This window comes from Pseudophryne corroboree, chromosome 4, assembly GCF_028390025.1.
Source record: "Pseudophryne corroboree isolate aPseCor3 chromosome 4, aPseCor3.hap2, whole genome shotgun sequence".
Lineage (NCBI taxonomy): Eukaryota > Metazoa > Chordata > Amphibia > Anura > Myobatrachidae > Pseudophryne > Pseudophryne corroboree.
In genome coordinates this window covers 246644230-246670649 of record NC_086447.1, presented here as the reverse complement: position 1 = coordinate 246670649, position 26420 = coordinate 246644230, and the positions used below count along the sequence as shown (strand labels likewise).

At 46.5% G+C, this 26420-nt stretch overlaps 1 protein-coding gene across 7 annotated transcripts in view; it reads left to right on the top strand.

The window, feature by feature from the left end:
• The window catches only part of DOCK10 (dedicator of cytokinesis 10), a 691954-nt gene that overhangs the window by 625097 nt on the left and 40437 nt on the right, over window positions 1-26420 (top strand). For 6 of the 7 annotated variants that reach the window (XM_063916012.1, XM_063916009.1, XM_063916010.1 and 3 more), the window contains exons 46-48: window positions 21214-21271; window positions 23780-23878; window positions 24943-25049. In XM_063916012.1, coding sequence (XP_063772082.1) covers window positions 21214-21271; window positions 23780-23878; window positions 24943-25049 — 264 coding nt within the window. The remainder of the gene's footprint in view (window positions 1-21213; window positions 21272-23779; window positions 23879-24942; window positions 25050-26420) is intronic. The other variant, XM_063916014.1, reaches the window with a different exon arrangement.

Here is a 26420-nt window from a genome sequence, read left to right as displayed (position 1 = left end):
CCCCCACAGTGCCATGTGCCCACAGTGCCAGGTATGCCCCACAGTGCCAGATACAGATATGCCCTCACAGTGCCATGTGCCAGATATGCCCCCACAGTGCTAGATATGACCCCACAGTGCCACATATGCCCCCACAGTGCTAGCTATGCCCCTACAGTACCACATATGCCCCCACAGTGCCAGATATGCCCCCACAGTGCCATGTGCCCACAGTGCTAGCTATGCCCCCACAGTGCCAGATATGCCCCCACAGTGCCAGATACAGATATACCGCAACAGTGCCATGTGCAGATATGCCCCCACAGTGCCACATATGACCCCACAGTGCCAGATACAGATATGCCCCCACAGTGCCAGATACAGATATGCCCCCACAGTGGCATGTATACCACCACAGTGCCAGATATGCCCCCACAGTGCCAGATACAGATATGCCCCACAGTGCCATGTGCCAGATACAGATGATATGACCCCACAGTGCCATGTGCCCACAGTGCCAGATATGCCCCCACAGTGCCATGTGCCAGATATGCCCACACAGTGCCAGATATGCGCCCACAGTGCCATGTGCCCACAGTGCCACATATGCCCCCACAGTGCCACATATGCCCACAATGCCACATATGCCCCCGCAGTGCCACATATGACCCCACAGTGCCACATATATGCCCCCACAGTGCCATGTGCCCACAGTGCTAGCTATGCCCCCACAGTGCCACATATGCCCCACAGTGCCACATATGCCCACAATGCCAGATATGCCCCCACAGTGCCCCATATGCCCCCATAGTGCTGCTCACCGTTTTGCTGCTTTGAGGAGAGCGCAGTGCGCGCCTCTCCTGCCTGCCGCCCTGCCCCTCAGTCTGGTCTCCGGCGGTGACAGCAGCGTGTACATCTCAAATCAGGCGCTGGTCCGCGAGCTCTGATTGGCTAACGAACCGACACCTGATTTGAGCTATACACTCCGCCGTCACTGCCGGAGACCAGACTGAGGGGCAGGGCGGCAGGCAGGAGAGGTGCGCGCTGCGCTCTCCTCGCCTGTTGTGGCGGATCGCGATCGACTGGTCGCATGTACGCCATCGACCAGTCAATCGCGATCGACTGTTTGGCCACCCTGCGGCTGCTGGCGCCTCCAAAACTGTGGCGCCTCACCCGTGTGCGTACCACGCGTAACGGGCGGGCCGGCCCTGTTCGGAAAGTATTCACAGCGCTTGACTTTTTCCACATTTTGTTATGTTACAGCCTTATTCCAAACTGGAATAAATTCATTTTCTCTAACGGCCTAGTGGATACTGGGGTGACCTTAGTACCATGGGTATAGATCGGGTCCATTGGAGCCTGGCACTTTAAGAAATCATTAGTGTGTGCTGGCTCTTCCCCTCTATGCCCCTCCACCAGACTCGGTTTAGAAAAATGTGCCCAAGGAGCCGGGTGCATTCTCTGGAGCTCCAGAGAGTTTTCTTCAGATTTTATGTTAGTTTATTATTTTCAGGCAGCACTGGTTGGCAACCAGTCAGCTTGCGTCGTGGGACTTGGGGGGGGGGGGGGGGGGGGGGGACACCGAACCAACTTCCTATAGAGTTAATGGTTCGTATCCCCGCTGACAGGACACTGAGCTCCTGAGGCGCTGTTTCACATACCCCCAGGGCGTGCGCACACACCAGCCGCATGCCGCCACCCCTTACAGATGCCGAAGTACATGCGGTGCTGTGAGTATTACCCAGTTAGCGGGTCCCCTGTGAGTGGCGGCATTAGGGCGCGGCGGTCACCGGGCCTCGATCTGTGGTGCCCACACTGGTGGTAAGTAAAAGGGGGATCCTAATCTCCTTTTTTTCTTTTTTTTTTTTACACAATATGACATTAAAGCCAGTATTATCTATATAGGAACCACGCGCCATTGAAGGGACGGGGCTTACCATAGAGCGGGACCAGAAGCTGAAAGGCTTCATTTTCTGCTGCACGCTGAGACTGCTCCTCCACAGAGCCCAATGAATCACCAATTCTACTGGTACCAGTGGGTCTTATAGAAAGGGGGGAGCACATGTACAGTGGTTACACTGCTATGCTCATAACAAACATATATATATTAGTTATGTGCACCAGACATTTTTCGGGTTTTGTGTTTTGGTTTTGAATTCGGTTCCGCGGCCGTGTTTTGGATTCGGACGCGTTTTGCCAAAACCTCCCTGAAATTTTTTTGTCGAATTCGGGTGTGTTTTGGATTCTGGTGTTTTTTTACAAAAACCCCTCAAAAACAGCTTAGATCATAGAATTTGGGGGTCATTTTGATCCCATAGTATTATTAACGTCAATAACCATAATTTCCACTCATTTCTAGTCTATTCTGAACACCTCACACCTCACAATATTATTTTTAGTCCTAAAATTTGCACCGAGGTCGCTGGATGACTAAGCTAAGCGACCCAAGTGGCCGGCACAAACACCTGGCCCATCTAGGAGTGGCACTGCAGTGTCAGACAGGATGGCACTTCAAAAAATAGTCCCCAAACAGCACATGATGCAAAGAATAAAAGAGGTGCACCAAGGTCGCTGTGTGACTAAGCTAAGCGACCCAAGTGGCCGACACAAACACCTGGCCCATCTAGGAGTGGCACTGCAGTGTCAGACAGGATGGCAGATTTAAAAAATAGTCCCCAAACAGCACATGATGCAAAGAAAAAAAGAGGTGCAATGAGGTAGCTGTGTGACTAAGCTTAGCGACCCAAGTGGCCGACACAAACACCTGGCCCATCTAGGAGTGGCACTGCAGTTTTCTAGCGAGAGGATGAGTGCTTCTATCCTCATATGAATCTGAACCACTAGCCATGAACATAGGCCAGGGCCTCAGCCGTTCCTTGCCACTCCGTGTCGTAAATGGCATATTGGCAAGTTTATGCTTCTCCTCAGACGCTTTTAATTCTGATTTTTGGGTCATTTTACTGAACTTTTGTAGTATACTTGACGACACAGAGGTAGAGCAGTGGACTACTGTACCGTACTGCTATATATTATATACTGGTGGTCAGCAAAATTATGCACTGTCCTCCTACTATATATACTGCGCAAAACTTAAATGCACCACAGGTATGGATGTATAGTATACTTGACGACACAGAGGTAGGTAGAGCAGTGGACTACTGTACCATACTGCTATATATTATATACTGGTGGTCAGCAAAATTAAGCACTGTCCTCCTACTATATATACTGTGCACAACAACTAAAATGCACCACAGGTATGTATGGAAAGTATACTTGACGACACAGAGGTAGGTAGAGCAGTGGACTACTGTACCGTACTGATATAATACTGGTGGTCACTGGTCAGCAAAATTCTGCACTGTCCTCCTACTATATACTACAATGCAGCACAGATATGGAGCGTTTTTCAGGCAGAGAACGTATAATACTGGTGGTCACTGGTCAGCAAAACTGTGCACTGCCCTCCTACTATATAATACTGGTGGTCCCCAGTCCCCACAATAAAGCACACTGAGCACAGATATTTGCAGCACACTGAGCACAGATATTTGCAAGCACACTGAGCACAGATATTTGCAGCACACTGAGCACAGATATTTGCAGCACACTGAACACAACTGAGAGAACGCTGCACACGTCCTCTCCCTATCATCTCCAATGCACGAGTGAAAATGGCGGCGACGCACGGCTCCTTATATAGAATACGAATCTCGCGAGAATCCGACAGCGGGATGATGACGTTCGGGCGCGCTCGGGTTAACCGAGCAAGGCGGGAAGATTCGAGTCCGCCTCGGAACCGTGTAAAATGGGTGAAGATCGGGGGGGTTCGGATTCCGAGGAACCGAACACGCTCATCACTAATATATATATATATATATATATATAGATTACCCCTTGATGAAGTCAGACCAGACGAAATGCGTTGGGTGATTCCTGCTACTATTGAAATCCTCAGTTAAGCTGCTTTTTCTTTATACGGAATTTTTATATACATATATTTTTTTACATAATTTTAGACACACAGTTGTTTCTAATGTTTCTCATCTTTTAGTGCATGAATTTTTAGCACCATTTTATTCTTGTCTTTTACATGCCCTTTGGAATGTTTTTTAAAGATTTTGTAACGTTTTTTTTTAAAAAAGCATTCTTGTATGTTGTCTTTTTATGTGCAATTTTCTTAAACGTTCGTTGTAAATAAACCGCGCATTGTTTTTAAAAGAAACTTTTTATAGTCACCTAGAGTTTTTACCACCTATGGTCGCTCTGATCTTATTCGCTTTTTCCAATTTTTATCTATCCTGCACACGTACAAGTGCAGGTTTTACCTAAGATCCAGCAGACGCCCCATAAAGAAAGGGGAGTGGCATATAGTGACTAGATATTCCGCTGGGGTACACTTATAACCGACATACTGTGAAAAATTATTTTCTACTGTATTTTTTGGTGCTGTTAGTTCACTCTATATACATATATATATATATATATATAAACACACAATGCCGGCACTCGGTCCGCCCCCTTGGGCTAGCTTGCTCTGGTGCCCTCCACTAGGGTGTTACCCCCATATCCATCCGACAAAAAACGAGGAGGCACTCAGAGGCTTTAAACTGCAAAGTGATTTTAGAGCGGAGGCTGACTGTTGCTGTCTCCGCACTAAAATCACTTTGCAGTTTAAAGCCTCTGAGTGCCGCCTCGTTTTTTTGTTGGATAAATAGATAGATATATATACACCCAGCGGAGCGCTGCTCTGGACTGAGGTATTGTGAGCTGGTCCCAATCTTCTCTGTGTCACTCCATTCAGGGATGTCTGGGCTTATTGAGCTCTTTCACTAAAATGTTGTCACTGCACTGTGGGCCTAATTCAGAGTTGACCGCAGCAGCAAATTTGTTAGCAGCTGGGCAAAACCATGGCCCTCATTCCGAGTTGTTCGCTCGCTAGCTACTTTTAGCAGAACTGCAAACACAAAGCCGCCGCCCTCTGGGAGTGTATCTTAGCATAGCAGAATTGCTAACGAAAGATTAGCAATTACTAACGAAAGATTAGCAATTCTGCTATTATTAGCAGAATTGCTAACGAAAGCAATTTCCTTGCAGTTTCTGAGTAGCTCCAGACCTACTCCTAGATTGCGATCACCTCAGTCCGTTTTTTTCCTGGTTTGACGTCACAAATACGCCCTGCGTTCGGCCAGCCACTCCTCCGTTTCTCCAGCCACTCCTGCGTTTTTACCTGGCACGCCTGCGTTTTTTAGCACACTCCCTGAAAACGGCCAGTTTCCGCCCAGAAACACCCACTTCCTGTCAATCACACTACGATCAGCAGAGCGATTGAAAAGCTTTGTTCGTCCGTGAGTAAAATAGCATAGTTTTGTGTAAAATTGCTTAGCGTGTGCACCCTGCTGTGCATACGCATTCGTAGAACTGCTGGATTTTAGCCTATTAGCAATTCTGCTAAAATTAGCAGCGAGCGAACAACTCGGAATGAGGGCCAGATATAACATGTGCAGAGGGAGTTAGATTTGGGTGGGGTGTGTTCAAACTGAAATCTAAATTGCAGTGTAAAAATAAAGAAGCCAGTATTTACCCTGCACAGAAACAAAATAACCCACCCAAATCGAACTTTCTCTGAAATGTTATATCTGCCTCCCCTGCAGTGCACATGGTTTTGCCCAACTGCTAACAAATTCACTGCTGCGATCAACTGTGAATTACCCCCTGTGTTATAACTCTGGCCCTCATTCCGAGTTGATCGGTCGCAAGGCGAATTTAGCAGAGTTACACACGCTAAGCCGCCGCCTACTGGGAGTGAATCTTAGCTTCTTAAAATTGCGACCGATGTATTCGCAATATTGCGATTACTAACTACTTAGCAGTTTCAGAGTAGCTCCAGACTTACTCTGCCTGTGCGATCATTTCAGTGCTTGTCGTTCCTGGTTGACGTCACAAACACACCCAGCGTTCGCCCAGGCACTCCCACCGTTTCCCCGGCCACTCCTGCGTTTTTTCCGGAAACGGTAGCGTTTTCAGCCACACGCCCCTGAAACGCCGTGTTTCCGCCCAGTAACACCCATTTCCTGTCAATCACATTACGATCGCCGGAGCGAAGAAAAAGCCGTGAGTAAAATTACTTTCTTCATAGTAAAGTTACTTTGCGCAGTCGCAGTGCGAACATTGCGCATGCGTACTAAGCGGATTTTCACTGCGATGCGATGAAAAATACCGAGCGAACAACTCGGAATGAGGGCCTCTGTGTTTTCTGCTATAAGCATGTCTGGGAAAAAGTCTGTGTGTCCCTTTTGCAACACCAAGTTTACACCCTCTTCACAGGGGTCTCTACTATGTACCCAGTGTTCTTTGCCTTCACAAGGTAGTGGCTTGCAGGAACCAGAATGGTTAGAATCATTTAAAACAATGATTACTAATATATTTTCAGAGATAGCTGGTGCAAAGCGAGAAAGGCAGACCCTGAAACAGTCTGTAGATGATCTCTTGGTTAAGACTGCTGACCACAGACAGGCTGCTCAGCACCCTCTGGTGGTCTCTCATACATGCACCCTCCACAGGTGCTCCAGTCTGACTCCTGTACTGAAATACCAGAGTTAGATTAGCTAAAACTGGAGGTGGAAGATGACAGTGCTTTGTCCCCGTGGATTGATGCCCTGATTTTTGCTATTAGAGAAATCCTCATCATACAGGATAAGGAGACAGAACCAGAAGAGGAATTGTTTTTTAATGTGAAACCAAAATCCTCTGTCACCTTCCCTATCTCAAAATAATTAAACTCCCTTTCCAAAGAGGTGTCGGTGGATCCTGATAAGAAATGTATTACTCCTAAACGGTTACTAAATTCCTTTACCTTTCCCGCTGAGCATAGGAAAGTTTGGTAAAACCCGCCATCCAGGCTGTCCAGGCTGTCACGTAAAATCATACTGCTTGTACCTGGGGCTATCTCCCTCAAGGACAGGGGCGTATCTAGAGAGGAGGGGACCCATGTGCAGTCTCCGGGTGTGGGCCCCCTCCTCTCCCGTCCCGTAGCCGGCAGCAGCACTGTTAGTGCTCTGTCTGAGCGTTAGAGACTCTGGCACAGTGCCAAAGTCTATAGCGCATACGCAAGTCTCCGAAAAAATGGCGCAGCGACCATTTTTTCGGAGACCTGCACATGCGCTGTAGACTCTGGCACTGTGCCAGAGTCTCTAGTGCTCAGACAGAGCACTAACAGTGCTGCTGCCGGCAACGGGACTCGAGACAAGAAGGGACCCATACACGGACACCAGAAAGGTAAGTACATAGAAGCACATAGAAGAAATGGGTGCAGTGTGTGGGGCCTGTGTGCACCGCACTCACTGCATCCATTATAGATACGCGAGTGCTCAAGGACCCAGCTGACTGCAAAATTGAGACTACATTAAAATCAATTTACACTGCAGTGGGCGTAGCCCAACGCCCCACTATTGCTTGCAGCTGGATTTCTAGGGCCATTGTTAAATAGTCCGATAATATAATAAATGGGTTTGACTCCCTACCTCAGGATGAGATCATTACTCTACTGCAGCATTTCCAAGATGTTGCAAACATTATGAGTGAGGCAATTAAGGAATTATGTCTCATTAATGGCCGTGCCAGGGCTATGGCGGTCTCGGCTCGCAGAGCCCTGTGGCTGCGACAATGGTCAGCAGATGCTGACTCCGAACGGGGTGTTGAGAACCTTAGTTTTACGCGGGATGCCTTGTTTGGAGAAGTACTAAACAAGTGGATATCTCAGGTGATGGCAGGTAAGTCTACCTATCTGCCTCCTGCTGCACCTCCTGCTACACGTCCCTACCCTGGGCCCTCTCTGCAGTCCTTTCATGTGGCAAAATTCAGAGGCAGAACCAGAGGTGCGTCCAATGCTGCTAAAGGAACTCGTGGTAAGTCCAAATCCAGCAGTCTTCTGCCACCTGATACTTATTCTAGTGTCATCTGCTGATGTAACTATGTTTATTTACCCTGTACTTGTCCTATACTGTCATCAACTGTAAGTTGCTGTTTTCCTGCTTGATTATTTATGTACTCTATAATTGGGCGTGGTGGAACCCTTGTGGCGCCATATAAATAAAGGATAATAATAATAAGTCCCGGAAACCAGCAGCTGCTGGAGCTCTGGACCAGGCCTCTGGATCCTCATCCGCAAAGCCTTCCACGTGACAGTTGGCCCCAGCAGCAAGGCGAATTCCAGGTAGGTGCTCGCCTTCAGCACTTCGCCCATATGTGGGTAAAGTCCTGCCGGGATCCTTGGGTGAGGGACCTCATATCCCAAGGATACCGGCTGGAATTTCAGGAACTACCTCCTCTCATATTCTTCAAGTCGGCCTTACCAGCTTCACCTGTAGCAAGAGTTACCTTGCAAAAAGTCATTAAAAAACTGCTTTCCACAGGAGTTATTGTTCCAGTACCTCCTCCGCTGCCAACAAAGGGATTTTACTCAAGTCTCTTTGTGGTTCCAAAGCCGGACGGTTCAGTATGGCCGATCTTGAACCTCAAATCCCTGAACCCGTATCTTTGCGTGTTCAAATTCATGATGGAATCCCCAAGGGTGGTGATCTCCGGTCTGGGGGGAGAGGGAGTTCCTGGTATCTCTGGATATCAAGGATGCATACCTTCATATCTCAATATGGCCACCTCATCAGGCTTACCTTCAGTTCGCTGTACTGGGTCACCAGTTCCAGGCCTTACCCTTTGGTCTCTCCACAGCTCCAAGGGTGTTCACAAAAGTCATGGCAGAGATGATGCTGCAGTTGAGCAAGATGGGAGTCAACATAGTCCCATACTTGGACGATCTCCTGATAAAAGCGGTGTCCAGGAAACAGCTGCTACACAGCATCGACTTGACAACTCACCTGCTTACGGACCACGGATGTATCCTAAATTTCCAGAATTCTCACCTGGAACAGTCTCAGAGGATTCAGTTCCTGGGAATGATCCTGGACATGGTATCTCAGAAGGTATTCCTTCCGATGGACAAGGCCTTGACTATCCAGGCTATGATCCGCTCAGTGCTCAGACCCCGCAAAATCTCGATCCATCTTTGCATTCAATTGCTGGGCAAGATGGTTGCCTCCTACGAGGCAATACAGTATGGCAGGTTTCATGCGCATCCGTTCCAGCTGGATCTGCTGGACAAGTAGTCAGGTTCTCACCTGCACATGCACCAGAGTATAACTCTTTCGCCAAAAGCACGGATATCCCTGTTATGGTGGCTACAGATCTCTCACCTTGTGGAGGGTCGGTCTTTCGGCACCCAGTCTTGGACCCTATTGACAACGGATGCCAGTCTCAGGGGTTGGGGTGCTGTGACCCAGAGGGCACAGTTTCAGGGAAGTGGTTGAGTCAGGAATCTGCCCTTCCCATAAAGGTACTGGAACTCAGGGCAATTTACAATACTCTTCTGTAAGCCTCCTATCTCCTTCGGAATCTAGCCATCCAGGTGAAGACGGACAACACCATGGCGGTGGCGTACAACAACTGACAGGGTGGAACAAAAGGCAGGGCCACAATGTGAGAGGTGTCAAGGATACTCCTCTGGGCAGAAGCCAACGCAAGCGCCATATCAGCCATATTCATCCCAGGAGTGGACAACTGGAAAATGGACATCCTCAGCAGGCACGACCTCCATCCGGGGGAATGGGGCCTTCACCCTCAGGTGTTCCAACAACTAGTTCACCGGTGGGGCTGCCCGCAGATAGACCTGGTGGCTTCTCGTCTCAACAAGAAGTTCTGTCGTGACTGTTCCAGAACGAAGGATCCACAGGCCGCAGCAGTGGACGTTCTGACGGCGCCTTGGAACTACCAGTTTGTATACCTGTTTCCTCCAATCCCTCTCATTCCAAGAGTTCTAAAAAGGCATAAAAGGGAACGATTTCAGGCAATTCTATTGCCCCAGATTGGCCTTGATGGGCCTGGTACGCGGACCTCCTGACCATGTCTCTGGAGGTACCCTGGCCTCTGCCGCTACTCAAGGACCTTCTTCAACAAGGACTGTTCGTCTATCCAGACTTACTGTGGCTACGTTTGATGGCTTGGAAGTTGAGAGGGAGATCCTTACTGGAAAAAGTCTCCAATCCAAGGTTATTTCCACTATGGTCCAGGCCCGTAAGGTTGTTACGTCCAAACATTACAATCGTATCTGGAAGAAATATGTCTCGTGGTGCGAGGGTAGAAAATATCCTCCTTCGGAATTCCAACTTGGCCGTTTTCTGCTTTTCCTGCAAGCAGGTGTGGATAAGGGCCTATGGTTAGGCTCCATCAAAGTTCAGATTTCGTATCTCTCTATATTCTTCCAGAAACAACTAGCGGTACTCCCAGAAGTACAGACTTTCCTAAAGGGTGCTCTTCACATTCAGCCACTCTTTGTCCCTCCCACGGGCTCCGTGGGATCTCAGTGTGGTCTTGACTTTTCTCCAGTCAGACTGGTTTGAACTTTTACACAGGGTAGACTTGAAATATCTAACGTGGAAGACAGTCACATTGCTGGCTTTAGCCTCTGCAAGACGTATCAGAATTGGGGGCCTAATCTTGTAAGAGCCCATATTTGATATTTCACCAGGATAGGGCAGAGCTAAGGACTCGCCCGCAGGTTTTGCCGAAAGTGGTATCGGCTTTTCACATTAATCAACCGATAGTGGTTCCAGTACTGTCTTGATACATCGGTTGCTCCAAAGTCCTTGGATGTTGTGAGGGCTTTGAGGATTTACGTCAAGAGGACAGCTCATCACAGGAAGTCTGACTCCCTTTTTGTCCTTTATGACGCTACCAAAATTGGTCATCCTGCCTCTAAGCAGTCCATTACTCGTTGGCTCAGGTTGACCATTCAACAAGCCTATTTTTCTGCAGCATTGCCGCTGCCGAATTCTGTCCAGGCCCACTCCACACAGTCGGTTGATTCTTCCGGGGTGGCTGCCCGGGGCATCTCAGACTTACAGTTGTGTCGGGCAGCTACTTGGACTGGTTCGAACACATTCCTAAAATTTTACAGTTTCGACACCTTGGCCAGAGATGACCTTCAGTTTGGTCAGGCAGTTTTGCAGGGGTCTTAGCACTCTCCCACCCGTTCTGGGAGCTTTGGGACTTCCCCATGGTATTAATGTCACCCCAGTATCCACTAGGACGTTAGAGAAATAGAAATTTAATACCTACCGGTAATTCCTTTTCTCATAGTCCATAGTGGATACTGTGCACCCGCCTCAGTGTTTCCAGTTCCTGCTTACTTGGCTGTAAGTGTTCTTGGTTGGGTGTGCTGTTGCTCCCTGTTCCATGTTTGGTTAGCATTGCTATCCTTTATTATAGTTAGCGTTGCTTTCCTCTGTTCTGGTTAGCTCTGCTATCTTTGTTATTGTGTTGTGTTGGTTCGTTACCTCACCGCTTTCCGTGTATTATATCCTTCTCTCAAAGTATGTCCGTCTCCTCGGGCACAGTTTTCCTAGACTGAGTCTGCTATAGAGGGCACAGAGGGGAGGAGCTAGCACACACTAATGATTTCTTAAAGTGCCAGACTCCAATGGACCCTATCTATACCCATGGTACTAATGTCACCCCAGTATCCACTACGGACTACGAGAAAAGGAATTACCGGTAGGTATTAAATTCCTATTTTTGCCCTCAGAATTCTACACACAATACTCCATAATGACATGAAAAAAGTTTTTTTTAGATTTTTTCAAATTTATTAAAAATAAAAAAACGAAGAAATCACATGTACATAAGTATTCACAGCCTTTTCTTAATACTTTGTTGATGCACCTTTTGGCAGCAATTACAGCCTTAAGTCTTTTTAAATATGATGCCACAAGCTTGGCACACCAATCTTTGGGCTGTTTCGCCCATTCCTCTTTGCAGCACCTCTCAAGCTCCATCAGGTTGGATGGGAAGCATCGGTGCACAGCCATTTTTGAATTTCTCCTGAGATGTTCAATCAGATTCAAGTCTGGGCTCTGGCTGGGCCACTCAAGGACATTCACAGTGTTGTCCTGTAGCCACTCCTTTGATATCTTGGCTGTGTGCTTAGGGTCGTTGTCCTGCTGAAAGATGAACCGTCGCCCCAGTCTGAGGTCAAGTGCGCTCTGGAGCAGGTTTTCATCCAGGATGTCTCTGTACATTGCTGCATTCATCTTTACCTCTATCCTGACTAGTCTCCCAGTTCCTGCTGCTGAAAAACATCCCCACAGCATGATGCTGCCACCACCATGCTTCACTGTAGGGATGGTATTGGCCTGATGATCAGCGGTGCCTGGTTTCCTCCAAACATGATGCTTGGCATTCACACCAAAGAATTCAATCTTTGTCTCATCAGACCAGATAATTTTGTTTCTCATGGTCTGAGAGTCCTTCAGGTGCATTTTGGCAAACTCCAGGTGGGCTGCCATGTACCTTTTACTAAGGAGTGGCTTCCGTCTGGCCACTACCATACAGGCTTGATTAGTGGATTGCTGCAGAGATGGTTGTCCTCCTGGAAGGTTCTCCTCTCTCCACAAAGGAATGCTGTAGCTCTGACAGAGTGACCATTGGGTTCTTGGTCACCTCCCTGACTAGGGCCCTTCTCCCCTGATCACTCAGTTTAGATGGCCGGCCAGCTCTAGGAAGAGTCCTGGTGAATCCAATCTTCTTCCATTTACGAATGATGGAGGCCACTGTGCTCATTGGGACCTTCAAAGCAGCAGATATTTTTCTGTACCATTCCCCAGATTTGTGCCTCGACATAATCCTGTCTTGGAGGTCTACAGACAATTCCTTTGACTTCATGCTTGGTTTGTGCTCAGACATGCACTGTTAAGTGTAGGACCTTTTATAGACAGATGTGTGCCTTTCCAAATCATGTCCAGTCAACTGAATTTACCACTGGTGGACTCCAGTTAAGCTGTAGGAACATTTTAAGGATGATCAGTGGAAACAGGATGCACCTGAGCTCAATTTTGAGCTTCATGGCAAATGCTGTGAATACTTATGTACATATGATTTCTTAGTTTTTTATTTTTAATACATTTGCAAAAAAATCTAAAAAAAACTTTTTTCAAGTTGTCATTATGGGGTATTATGTGTAAAATTTTGAGGGGAAAAATTAATTTATTCCAGTTTGGAATAAGGCTATAACATAACAAAATGTGGAAAAAGTGAAGCGCTGTTAATACTTTCCGGAAGCACTGTACATCTAGCTCTATATCAGTTGCATTCTGTATGTGAGACCTTATACATCAACCTTATACAAGCAACCAGGTAATAGTAACAATTTGTTAACATTTGCTTTGATAGTAAAAAAAAAATACATTCGCCATACAGTTTAATTAAAATAAAAAACCCTTTAACAGCAGATATAATATTCTTCTCACATACAACTGGAAGGACAAAAATAGTTATTTCTTAAAATACACCAAGAAAATCATATAATATATACACGATAAATTAAGAAGACACCTATCAGCTTCAAGAGGTGAACACACAATCAGCCAATCACAATCTTAAGCGACAAGGTAACCTTAATCATGATCATCAGTGTGTATTTGCGGCAACCCTCGGGCTGCTGACAGGCGTACTGTATACTAAGCAAACACTATATGAACAAATCAGTATCGGCCTTATTAGTTTTAGAAGTACCACTAATTAATAAAACACCAGGCTTCACAGCAGGCCACAATCACAAAGAATGCCAGCTTTATCATAGGCTAAATTATTATTATTATTATTATTATTACTACTATTATTATCCTTTATTTATATGGCGCCACAAGGGATCCGCAGCGCCCATTACACAGTACATAATCAAATGAGCAAACAAGAAAACAGCACTTACAGTCCAGGACAATATAGGACAGGGTCGTACTGGCCCACAGGGGTACAGAAGAAACCACCGGTGGGCCCCACTGTCTGGGGGCCCACTCCTTCCTCTAGGGATCAGGTTCCAGACTGCGCACTAGTATTATACAGGGTAGATATGTTGCACTACACTGCACAAGTCTATTGTGTATTTCAAGCCTCTGTGGGGGTTGGCCACACCCCTTTGTAGGCTGACCACACCCCTAAGTATGGGCCCCTATCACTGCATTTCCCCAGTGGGCCCTGCATGCCCCAGTCCGACACTGATATAGGACAGGTATAGAAAACTCGGGATTAGGTGCATACTTACCGACATTGTATTTCTCCTCTCCGGGAGAAGCCCGGAGAGGAGACGCCGCAGGTGTCTTTGGGGGGGCGGGGCCGGACTGTGACATAACTAAGCCCCGCCCCCTTCCCGCGGACCCGCGGCATTTCCCGGTGCGGGGGCGGGGCTTAGTTATGCGTCATTTTAACCCCTTCTCTACCCCACGGACCCGCGAATGCGGGAGGTTATCTCTCCATCCTGCTCGCATCACTAGGGTGCGAGCAGGATGCGGGAGACCTGCCCACTCTTCCGGGGGTGCGGGGGGCTACCCCAAAAAACGGGAGCCTCCCGCAGCTTCCGGGAGAGTAGGTAAGTATGATTAGGTGCCATCAAAGGGAGTATGGAGTATAAGATAGTGTAAGTAAGAAAAGGAAATGCACATGAGGAAAGAAGTCCCTGCTCTTGCGAGCTTACAATCTAAAAATTCAGCCCTATATGTTTTTATAGAATTTGTTGAGCTTGGATTAAAGATTTGTGTGACTGCCTGGTAAAGTTTGATAAGGAAATAGCTATTCCCTGTCAGATTTTCCCACCTAGAGAGGTCTCATTATAATAGCCATAATCATATAACCGTCTCATATATACAGCATCTCAGTAAATAGGATGTTACTGTTTATTAAGAAATATACTGTATGCAGCAATTTCAATATACAGTACATAGTCTCACAAATTGTATCAAGATGGAAATTCCAAGCAAAGTGGTTTTGAGTAAATAGTTATTATATACTGTATTAAATACCTAAATCCACTGGCTTTTATTCTTGGTACACTGAGGGGTAAATTTACTAAGATTCGTATTTTCCCGTTTCAGGTCAAAGTTCAATCACGAATGACATCGAAAGTGTAAAACTGCAACTTTTTGAATTGATTACGACTAATTTACTAAGCTGTCGTATTCGGGTTTTTCTTTTGTTCCGATGTCGATGTCATTCGTGGTTTTTTTTCTATTTTTACGGCAGTGATTAGCAAAACACTGCCGACTTTTTTTACAATCAATCTCGGCCGGATCTGTGTGATCCGTGCTGGGGTTTATTTTTTTTTATTTTTTTAATTAAACACTGTAAAATAATAAAAAAAAATGCGTGGGGTCCCCCCTCCTAAGCATAACCAGCCTCGGGCTCTTTGAGCCGATCCTGGATGCAGAAATATGGGGAAAAAAATGACAGGGGTTCCCCCATATTTAAGCAACCAGCATCGGGCTCTGCGCCTGGTCCTGGTCCCAAAAATACGGGGGACAAAAAGAGTAGGGGTCCCCCGTATTTTTAAAACCAGCACCGGGCTCCACTAGCTGGACAGATAATGCCACAGCCGGGGGTCACTTTTATATAGTGCCCTGCGGCCGTGGCATCAAAAATCCAACTAGTCACCCCTGGCCGGGGTACCCTGGGGGAGTGGGGACCCCTTCAATCAAGGGGTCCCCCCCCCCAGCCACCCAAGGGCCAGGGGTGAAGCCCGAGGCTGTCCCCCCCCATCCAATGGGCTGCGGATGGGGAGGCTGATAGCCTTTGTTGTAATAGAAAAGATATTGTTTTTAGTAGCAGTACTACAAGGCCCAGCAAGCCTCCCCCGCATGCTGGTACTTGGAGAACCACAAGTACCAGCATGCGACGGGAAAACGGGCCCGCTGGTACCTGTAGTACTACTACTAAAAAAATACCCCAAAAAAGACAAGACACACACACCGTGAAAGTATAATTTTATTACATACATACACACATACATACATACTTACCTTAAGTTCCCACGCAGGTCGGTCCTCTTCTCCAGTAGAATCCAAGGGGTACCTGTTGAAGAAATTATACTCACGAGATCCAGGGGTCCAGGCTCCTCGGGAAATCCAGGGGTAATCCACGTACTTGAAAAAAAAAAAAAAAACGGTGTCCCGACCACGAACTGAAAGGGGACCCATGTTTGCACATGGGTCACCTTTCCACGAATGCCAGAAACCCACTTTGACTTCTGTCTAAGTGGGTTTCTTCAGCCAATCAGGGAGCGCCACGTTGTAGCACTCTCCTGATCAGCTGTGTGGTCCTGTCCTCACTGACAGGCAGCACACGGCAGTGTTACAATGTAGCGCCTATGCGCTACATTGTAACCAATGATGGGAACTTTCTGCTCAGCGGTGACGTCACTTTAGGTCAACCGCAGGGCAGAAAGTTCCCATCATTGGTTACAATGTAGCGCATAGGCGCTACATTGTAACACTGCCGTGTGCTGCCTGTCAGTGAGGACAGGACCACACAGCTGATCAGGAGAGTGCTACAACGTGGCGCTCCCTGATTGGCTGAAGAAACCCACTTAGACAGAAGTCAAAGTGGGTTTCTGGCATTCGTGGAAAGGTGACCCATGTGCAAACATGGGTCCCCTTTCAGTTCGTGGTCGGGACACCGTTTTTTTTTTTTTTTTCAAGTACGTGGATTACCCCTGGATTTCCCGAGGAGCCTGGACCCCTGGATCTCGTGAGTATAATTTCTTCAACAGGTACCCCTTGGATTCTACTGGAGAAGAGGACCGACCTGCGTGGGAACTTAAGGTAAGTATGTATGTATGTGTGTATGTATGTAATAAAATTATACTTTCACGGTGTGTGTGTCTTGTCTTTTTTGGGGTATTTTTTTAGTAGTAGTACTACAGGTACCAGCGGGCCCGTTTTCCCGTCGCATGCTGGTACTTGTGGTTCTCCAAGTACCAGCATGCGGGGGAGGCTTGCTGGGCCTTGTAGTACTGCTACTAAAAACAATATATTTTCTTTTACAACAAAGGCTATCAGCCTCCCCATCCGCAGCCCATTGGATGGGGGGGGACAGCCTCGGGCTTCACCCCTGGCCCTTGGGTGGCTGGGGGGGGGGACCCCTTGATTGAAGGGGTCCCCACTCCCCCAGGGTACCCCGGCCAGGGGTGACTAGTTGGATTTTTGATGCCACGGCCGCAGGGCACTATATAAAAGTGACCCCCGGCTGTGGCATTATCTGTCCAGCTAGTGGAGCCCGGTGCTGGTTTTAAAAATACGGGGGACCCCTACTCTTTTTGTCCCCCGTATTTTTGGGACCAGGACCAGGCGCAGAGCCCGATGCTGGTTGCTTAAATATGGGGGAACCCCTGTCATTTTTTTCCCCATATTTCTGCAACCAGGATCGGCTCAAAGAGCCCGAGGCTGGTTATGCTTAGGATGGGGGACCCCACGCAATTTTTTTTGAAAAAATAAGCACTTTCCCACCCCTTCCCACTGATATACATGCACGGATCTCATGGATCCCTGCATGCCTATCCAATCACGAATAAAAAAAAAAGGTCTGTTTTTTTTTAGCACTTTTTTACGAGTTGTAATTTTTCACGGCAGTGTTTGTTTGTTTTTTGCTTTGCAGTTCTTAGTAAATGACCGAGATTCATACTTAAACAGCCGCGTTTTGACCGATGGTGTATTCATTCGTAATTTTTTACTTGGACTTGCAAAAAATTACGAATGCCCTCATCTCTGCCGTGATTAGTGTTTAGTAAATTACCGAGATGACACTTTGATGAAAAAACGGCATCTCGGTCAAAATCGGGAGCTTAGTAAATTTCCCCCTGAGAGAGGGGGAGAGAGAGAGGAGAAAAGAGAGAGGAGAAAAGAGAGGGGAGAGAGGAGGGGAGAGAGAAGAAAAGAGAGAGCGAGAAAGGGAGTGAGAGAGAGGAGGGGGGAAAGAGAGAACATGTTTTTTCCTGCACTGATGTACATAGTGTGCAAATGGCGATTTGTATAGTTTGTCAATTGCATACAGAAGAATGCTTGAAAACAATATAACGCAGAAATGAAACTCTAATGCTTGATTAAGCCATTGTCTAGACACACCACAGGATCTGCAGAGAGTCTCCTTGTTTCAAAAATGTAAGCAGATGGTTCTGGTTAAGACGTTTATGGTGCAGCAATGCTCTTGACTATTCTTCCAAGATAAACTTTTTTCCCTTTCACTGTAGTGAGAATGGAATATATGACTCAAGAACTACAGTTTTTGCCTGTCAGTCTCTCTATATACACACATTCAATATTTCATACTGCTTTCCTATTGCCTGACATAATCTGTACATATTTGAGCAGCTGGTAACAAATTATTTTTCTTATAGACAATAGGGGCATATAGCTTACGTGCCAAGAACATTAATGTAACATGAGAATTCAGAAATCAATTAAATGACAAATTTGAGGGCCTAATTCAGATCTGATTGCAGCAGCAAATTTGTTAGCTAATGGTCAAAACCATGTGCACTGCAGGGGGGGGGGGGATATAACATTTGCAGAGAGAGTTAGATTTGGGTGTGTTATATTGTTTCTGTGCAGGGTAAATACTGGCTGCTTTATTTTTACACTGCAATTTAGATTTCAGTTTGAACACACCCCACCCAAATCTAACTCTCTCAGCACTTGTTATATCTGCCCCCTCTGCAGTGCACATGGGGGGTCATTCAGAGTTGATCGCTCGTTATTTTTTTCTCGCAACGGAGCGATTAGTCGCTAATGCGCATGCGCAATGTCCGCAGTGCGACTGCGCCAAGTAAATTTGCTATGCAGTTAGGTATTTTACTCACGGCATTACGAGGTTTTTTCTTCGTTCTGCTGATCGTAGTGTGATTGACAGGAAGTGGGTGTTTCTGGGCGGAAACTGGCCGTTTTATGGGTGTGTGTGAAAAAACGCTACCGTTTCTGGAAAAACGCGGGAGTGGCTGGAGAAACGGAGGAGTGTCTGGGCGAACGCTGGGTGTGTTTGTGACGTCAAACCAGGAACGACAAGCACTGAACTGATCGCAGATGCCGAGTAAGTCTGAAGCTACTCAGAAACTGCTAAGAAGTGTCTATTCGCAATTCTGCTAATCTTTCGTTCGCAATTTTGATAAGCTAAGATTCACTCCCAGTAGGCGGCGGCTTAGCGTGTGCAAAGCTGCTAAAAGCAGCTTGCGAGCGAACAACTCGGAATGACCCCCATGGATTTGACCATTAGATAACAAATTTGCTGCTGCTATCAGATCTGAAGTAGGCCCTGTATTTCTACCCAACTGTGCAGATGCAGTGCCTCATATATCCAACAGGTGGCAACACAAAAGTAACAGTTTCTTTCAGTGCTTCTTAAGACCAAATAATAGCAAACAACTTTATGTCTTAGTGCAAAATTATTACATTACACCCAGGGCCGGTGCTAGGGTGTTCAGCCCCTCCCCCCCCCCCCCCCCCCCAACTGCAAAGGAAAAATTTGCGCCCGCCCTCCCATATGTAATAAAGGCACAGCGCACATCCGCAAAAGAAGGGGTGTGCTCTCACAAGGAAGGGTCATGGACACTAAATAGTTGCACTAATTGAAATTATGCCACATAGTAGCACAATCTTATTCACATTACAACGTACGCAGTGTCCCTGATTCATACTGCACCACATATTAGTGCTCCTTATTCACGTTATTTCACACAGTAGTGTCCCTTAGTCATGTTACGCTACACAGTAGTATCCATTACACACATTATTCTACACAGTAGTGCCCCTTTTACACAATGCCCACAGTAGAGTCTCTTTATATACATAACATCCACAGTAGTAGTGTCCCTTCCACATAACTCCCACAGTAATAGTGCCCAGGGGTGTAGAGAGATATGGCGGTGCTCAGGTACTTTTTGGGGTGTGGCCTAATTGCAGGTGATGTGGCCATGCCTCCTTATTCAGATTAATGTATAAAATAAGTATTTTCAGTGCAGAATTGGAGGACTCTGTCTTGCCCCTCAGCCATGGGCAATCCAGAGTGGGGAGCATGATCAGTGTGAATGCTCCCTCCTTACCCACCCGCACAGGCAGAAGTGACTGCTGCTCTTAAGTACACCACAGCCCAGCCAGCACACAGCAGCGTTTGCTGACTGGAGAATGAAGCTGCTGCTGCTGCTGCTGCTGATAGTTAAGGGGGCGGAGGATGGCAGTGGACCCAGGCCCCTCCATCAGGCCAGACCTTGGTAATTATTGTAAGCTTGTGAGCAGAGCCCTCCTACCTCTATGACTGTTTATTTTTACCCAGTTTTGTCTTCTAATTGTGTCTAGTTGTAAAGCGCAACAGAATTTGCTGCGCTATATAAGAAACTGTTAATAAAATAAATAAAAATAATTAGTACATGCCCCCCTCGGCAGCAGTGGTAGTACCACTTTCACATAACACCAACAGTAGAAGTGCCCCTTACACATAGCCCGCAGTGGTAGTGCCACACATAATGCCCGCAGTAGTAGTGCCTCTTACCCATAACGCCCAAAGTATTTATGCCACACGTAATGTCCAAAGTAGTAATGCCACACATAATGCCCACAATAGTAGTGCCACACATAACGCCCACAGTAGTAGTGCCCCTTACACATAATGCCCATAGTAGTGCCCCTTACTCATTACGCCCACAGTATTAGTGCCACACATAACGCCCACAGTAGTAGTGACCTTTACACATAGCTGTCAGACAGCTCCTTGCGCTCGGCACACTCACAGCCGCAGCTTTCTCTCTCTCTAGACCTCCCAGCTACCTTACCCCAACCCCCCCCCCTCCCTCCCAACCAGAGCTGCGGCTGTGTTTCCCTCCACCCCCCCCCCCCCCCACCCAGCAATGGCTATCTCTCTCTTTCTCTCCCTCCCCCTCCCCAATCACATCTGCATCTATGTCTCCCCCATCACACCTGTGGCTATCTCTCTCCCCACCCCCCTCCCCAGTCACAACTGCGGCTATGTCTCCCACCCTCCCCAATCACAGCCGCGGCTGTATGTGTGTGTATAAATATATGCGTGTATGTATAATGAGCCAATATAGTTCAGGATTGCCAGTCAAGGCTTACAGTAGTGTTCTCCATGTGTCTCCAAGTTTTCCATATGTCTATGATTTTTATTTTCAACCACTAATACAGAGTTGTCCAAATGGCTGGATAACTATTCTTATAGTAATTGGCTCACAAGCAGATGGTAACGTACATACATTTTATGTGAATATTTGGGCAGCATAGCACTAGGAAAACTTTGCTCTTACAGGAACAGCAATGTGTGAAAGGATTCTCAATTTTTTTTATATCTTTTCAGGCAGCCATGTGCTACGTCCATATTGCTGCATTAATTGCAGAGTATTTAAAAAGGAAAGGTAAGATATATCTGCAAGCAATCAACATAATGCTTAGTTTTTGTTTGAATAGCTTTTAAGCATGACATTTTACCACTGCAATTAGCAAGTGAAAAACAAGTGAATTATATTTGTCAGCATTATATTTAACCAAACATGTTTTAGATAGACTGAGTAAAAGCTCAGTTTCTGATTACCGGCATAAGGTGCTGATTGATTAACATCAATGCCATGATATAGGTATCCCATAGGTGAGGTGTACATAGGCCCCCAAGACACACTGTGGACCTGGGCACTAGATGGGGGTCATAGCTATACCCATTTGTCAAAACATGTAGTAAAATAATCAACGACGGGGCATGAACGCCAGACCACCCAATTCTATGGTTGCACAGAATGGCCATGGGTACTGAGACGCCAGCGATACGTTTTCTGGTTATGGAATTGCAGTTGTACGATGAGACACGCTCCTGCGACATGCCTGGATTTTTGCCACCACTCAGGGACAAACGCAGGATTTGTGAAGGGGGTTTTACAAAGAGGGTCTGGAGGCAAGCACAGGAAGGGGGCGGAGTCTGAGGTGACCACACGTTTATATATATATAGCACAGAAGGTTTAGGCGGCACTCAAAGGACTTTAAATACTGAAAATAAACCGGCACTATAGCCTACATGTCATCAACGTTTCAGTTTTATTACAAAAACTTTCGTCAGGATATATATATAAAACACCTGATGACAATATGAAATGAATATATTGAAATGTTAACAGAAACTTGGTTCCACTTGCATTATTAATAACTTGAGTGCCGCACCTTCTATGGAGATATTGCTATTATCTGCGAGGGCACCTGTTTTAAGCGAGGAGTGCCAGACCCTGACAGCTCCCCCTAGCCAGACCCTGACAGCTCCCCCTAGCTTCAGCCAGCAGGCACTACCAGCTGTCTCTGTCTGTGGATTCAAGGAGGGAGTTGTTGTGTCACTCCTCCGTCTCAATAAATAAATATAAAAACGGTCATGTGCGGCGATGAATCGGCGGCCAGGGGGGTTTCTAGGTACTCAGAAACCCCCCCTGCGTGCGCTAGTGCCACTCCCCGTTACCTCCCCCAAATGGTCCCTGACTGTCAGTCACTTTGTGAGCAGCATTGGTAAGGTACCTTGGCGCCTTCACAGTGCAACATATGCGTGGTTGGATGATAACCACTTAACTGCATAAATATTGGCATTGTGTACATATCTGACTCAGGCTCATAGTCACTGTCAGTATATCGCCCCAACTTCTTACAGACTGGCTCAACCTAACCTGTGAAAGCTGCTTGCTATCATTCACTGAGGCAAAGATCAATTATTGTGATATGTAGTGATATATGACGTTGTTATTATTATTACCAGTTATTTATATAGTGCACACATATTCCGCAGCGCTTTACAGCGCTTTACAGAGAATATTTGGCCATTCACATCAGACCCTGCTCCAGTGGAGCTTACAAGCTATATTCCCTACCACATGTACACGCGCACACTTACACGCTAGGGTTAATATTGTTGGGAGCCAGTTAACTTACCAGCATAATTTTGGATTGTGGGAGAAAACCCGCGCAAGCACAGGGAGAATATACAAACTGGAGGAAGAGAGATGCAGATGCACACTCTAAGCACTAAGAACACTGATAGTAAAAATAATTTCAATAAACTCTCACAATTAAAATGGAGTATAATTGAAGTTCTTAGCACACATTTGCGCAAATATGCGGACCCATGTACCGCGGCCAGGTGACTTCATCACATGGGTCCCTAACATTCCTAATACTATCACATTATATAAATTTATACAGGACTTACCTCTAAATAGTGCCCTTTCAATGTGTGATCTGAAATGCAGGAACCCAGCTAATGGGTAAATGGGAGGGGTGCCTTCCAGTGTACAATGTATACACAAATATAGAGGAAAAAGGGGGGCCTGGACTGCACACTGCACACATAGTGTTCACTCTAGGCTGTTTTAGCAGGGCGCCGCGCCCTGCCCGTTTTTTAGCAGGCAAAACCCGCCCTGCCCCTTTTGCGGCGCCCTGCTAGAACAGCCGCCCGCTTCCTGCCCTCTTGGCGTGTATAGATGCCGTGCGCATGCGCGCGGCATCCATTCACGCATTGGGAGAGGGTTGGGGGAAGCCCAGCACCGACGGAGGTGCTGGGCACGCCCCCAAAAGTGACGTCGCCGGCCACAGACGCTCTCTATAGTAGCGTCTGTGGGCCGCACCGCTCCCCCTAATTTGCGTGGCCGCGCCCCCGGAGTCCGGCGCCCTGCCCCTTTTCTTTCCTAGAGTGAACACTACACACAGATAGGGCCGTGGTGGGAACTGAACTCATGACATCAGTGCTGTGATGCAGTAATGCTAACCATTACACTATCTAAATGAATTGTAATTTAGTTTTCAGCATCTGGAATGTAGCACCATTCATTCTCTGTAACATGCATGCACTAACATTTCTGTTTGGTCACCTTACTAATCTTATGTGAAACTACTATAGGTTACTGGAAAACTGAAATCAGTCAGGCCCCAAGCATGCTGCTGGAAGAGGAAACACTATCAGATTATAACGCATTACTAATCTCCACGGGTGTAAAAAGTGAGTGCCCTAACCCTGCATGTGACAGAGTCATAGAGACCATGGCCCTCATTCTGAGTTGATCGCTCGCTAGCTGCTTTTAGCAGCAGTGCAAACGCTAAACCGCCGCCCTCTGTGAGTGTATCTTAGCTTAGCAGAAGTGCGAACGAAAGATTAGCAGAACTGGACAGGAAAAATGTCATGCCGTTTCTGAGTAGCTCCAAACCTACTCCTACCTTGCGATGACTGCAGTCTGTTTAGTTCCTGGTTTGACGTCACAAACACTGCGCTCGGCCAGCCACTCCCCCATTTCTCCAGCCACTCCTGCGTTTTTGCCTGGCACGCCTGCGTTTTTTAGCACACTCCCTGAAAATGCTGAGTTGCCGCCCAGAAACACCCACTTCCTGTCAATCATACTACGAACAATCGAGCGACTGAAAAACGTCGCTCGAGCTTCTGTAAAACTGCAAACTTTTGTGTGAAAGTACTTAGCACATGCGCGCTGCGTACTATGCGCATGCGCATAAATGCTGTTTTTTTACCTGATCGCTGCGCTGCGTAAAACGGCAGCAAGCGATCAACTCGGAATGAGGGCCCATGTGCTCTATTTGTGCTCCTGTAACTTTCTGGCTGTTTGCTTTTTGCCTATCAACACAGTGATATTATTTCTGTGGTTGAAATTTTTTTGCAACAATGGACTATAATGAACTACAGTATTTGCAACTCTTTGCATTTGTGTGGATTTATCTGCCCAATCTGTCTGCTTGGTAAACTGTCCAGACCCTGTAATATATGATTCAGGATGAATACATATCATTTTATTAAATAGAATTGAATTAAATGGCCAATTACTCCCATATGACTGTGCCTGGGGGTTATCTGCTGACTAAGGAGCAGAAAGCATTGAAACGGGGGATTTATTTGTAGCTGTCACCCATTGTTTATGCTGTATCGCAGTAACAAAGTATCTTGCTACATTATACTGTACATATATATCCCTAAATGGATTATTCCATAAAATCCAATAATATTTGTTTAATCAGTTTGTAGATTTGGAAGCACTAATGTAGTAACTTCATTTGTAGGTTTATTTTCCATGGGGTGGCCAGCCTTTCAGAGCATCACTCCCAATATCAGGGAAGAAGGGGCAATGAAGGAAGACTCAGGGATGCAAGATACCCCCTACAATGAGGTAAGAGCATGATATAAGAAGTTATTAAAGAGGTCCGTGATGATTTATCCAATGAGATTGAAGGTGCACACATTGGGGCTCATTTACACTCAGAACACACAGAGGAATATTGGTACGTAACATAAGTGTGTGGAAATATAAATTCATGTTACTAGATAGCTGAGGTTTCAAATGATACTGTACTAATGAGCTGAAGGGGTCAATACTCTTATCAGCCAATCAGAAGATTGGAGACATGGATGCATCTCCTTGTCTCCTTTCTCTAATGCATACTTTCTAATCTGCTCATTCACAATCCTAAATGCTAATCCCCTTCTACACATAAATACCTGTCCCATCCTCTTCATACACACACACACACACACACACACACACACACACACACACACACACACACACACACACACACACACACACACACACACACACACACCTTAATCTGCCAATGTACTTATTGTAACTAAATGCACAATACTTTTTCTCATATGCAGATCATATTCCACCCTTCCTCCTCTCATTTACACCCTCTAATCCACTTTACCAGTTTAACTTCCTACATGACACCAGCATTATCCAATTCTCATACACGTAAACATTATCCACTTCTCATACTCGTAAACATTATCCACTTCTCATACGCGTAAACATTATCCACTTCTCATACACGTAAACATTATCCACTTCTCATACACGTAAACTATTGAACAGTCCTTCTCCACTATATTACTCCAAATACCCATCCTACCAACCATCAAAGCTATTTTACCCTCTTACAACTTCTAATGCATCTTCCACTTTCTCATACACACATTGTAATTCACCCCTCCTTCCATACATATCTGTCTCCAGACACACTCATTACACCACATACACTCATTCTAATCATCATCATAGTTTTATTCTAAGCCACCATAAAACTCTGCAGTAACAGTCAGAATGACAAATAATGCAACATACAGTATGTCGACATCAACCATGTCAGCTTCCAATGATGAAATGTTGACATGATTAGAATGTCGACAAAATGTCCCTGGTAGTCTCTTCGGTGACCTGGTACGTCTGGTCTGGCGGCTCTAGTGGAATCTTCCAGGTCTGGCAGTCAGGTGGTGATGACTTCCAGCAGATCTAATGGCACGTCCACCAGTATGTATGTCCAATGCTATCCCCTAACCCATTGGCGTATCTATAATGGGTGCAGTGTGTGCGTTGCACACGTGCCCCTGAGTCCAGAGGGGGCCCCCACCATACACGCTGCACCCATTTTCTAAATACTCACCCCTCCGGAGTCCCACGCCGACATCCGCAGCGGTGTTAAAACTCGGTGAAAATGGCGCAGTGGCCATTTTAACAGAGTTCTGCGCATGCACAATA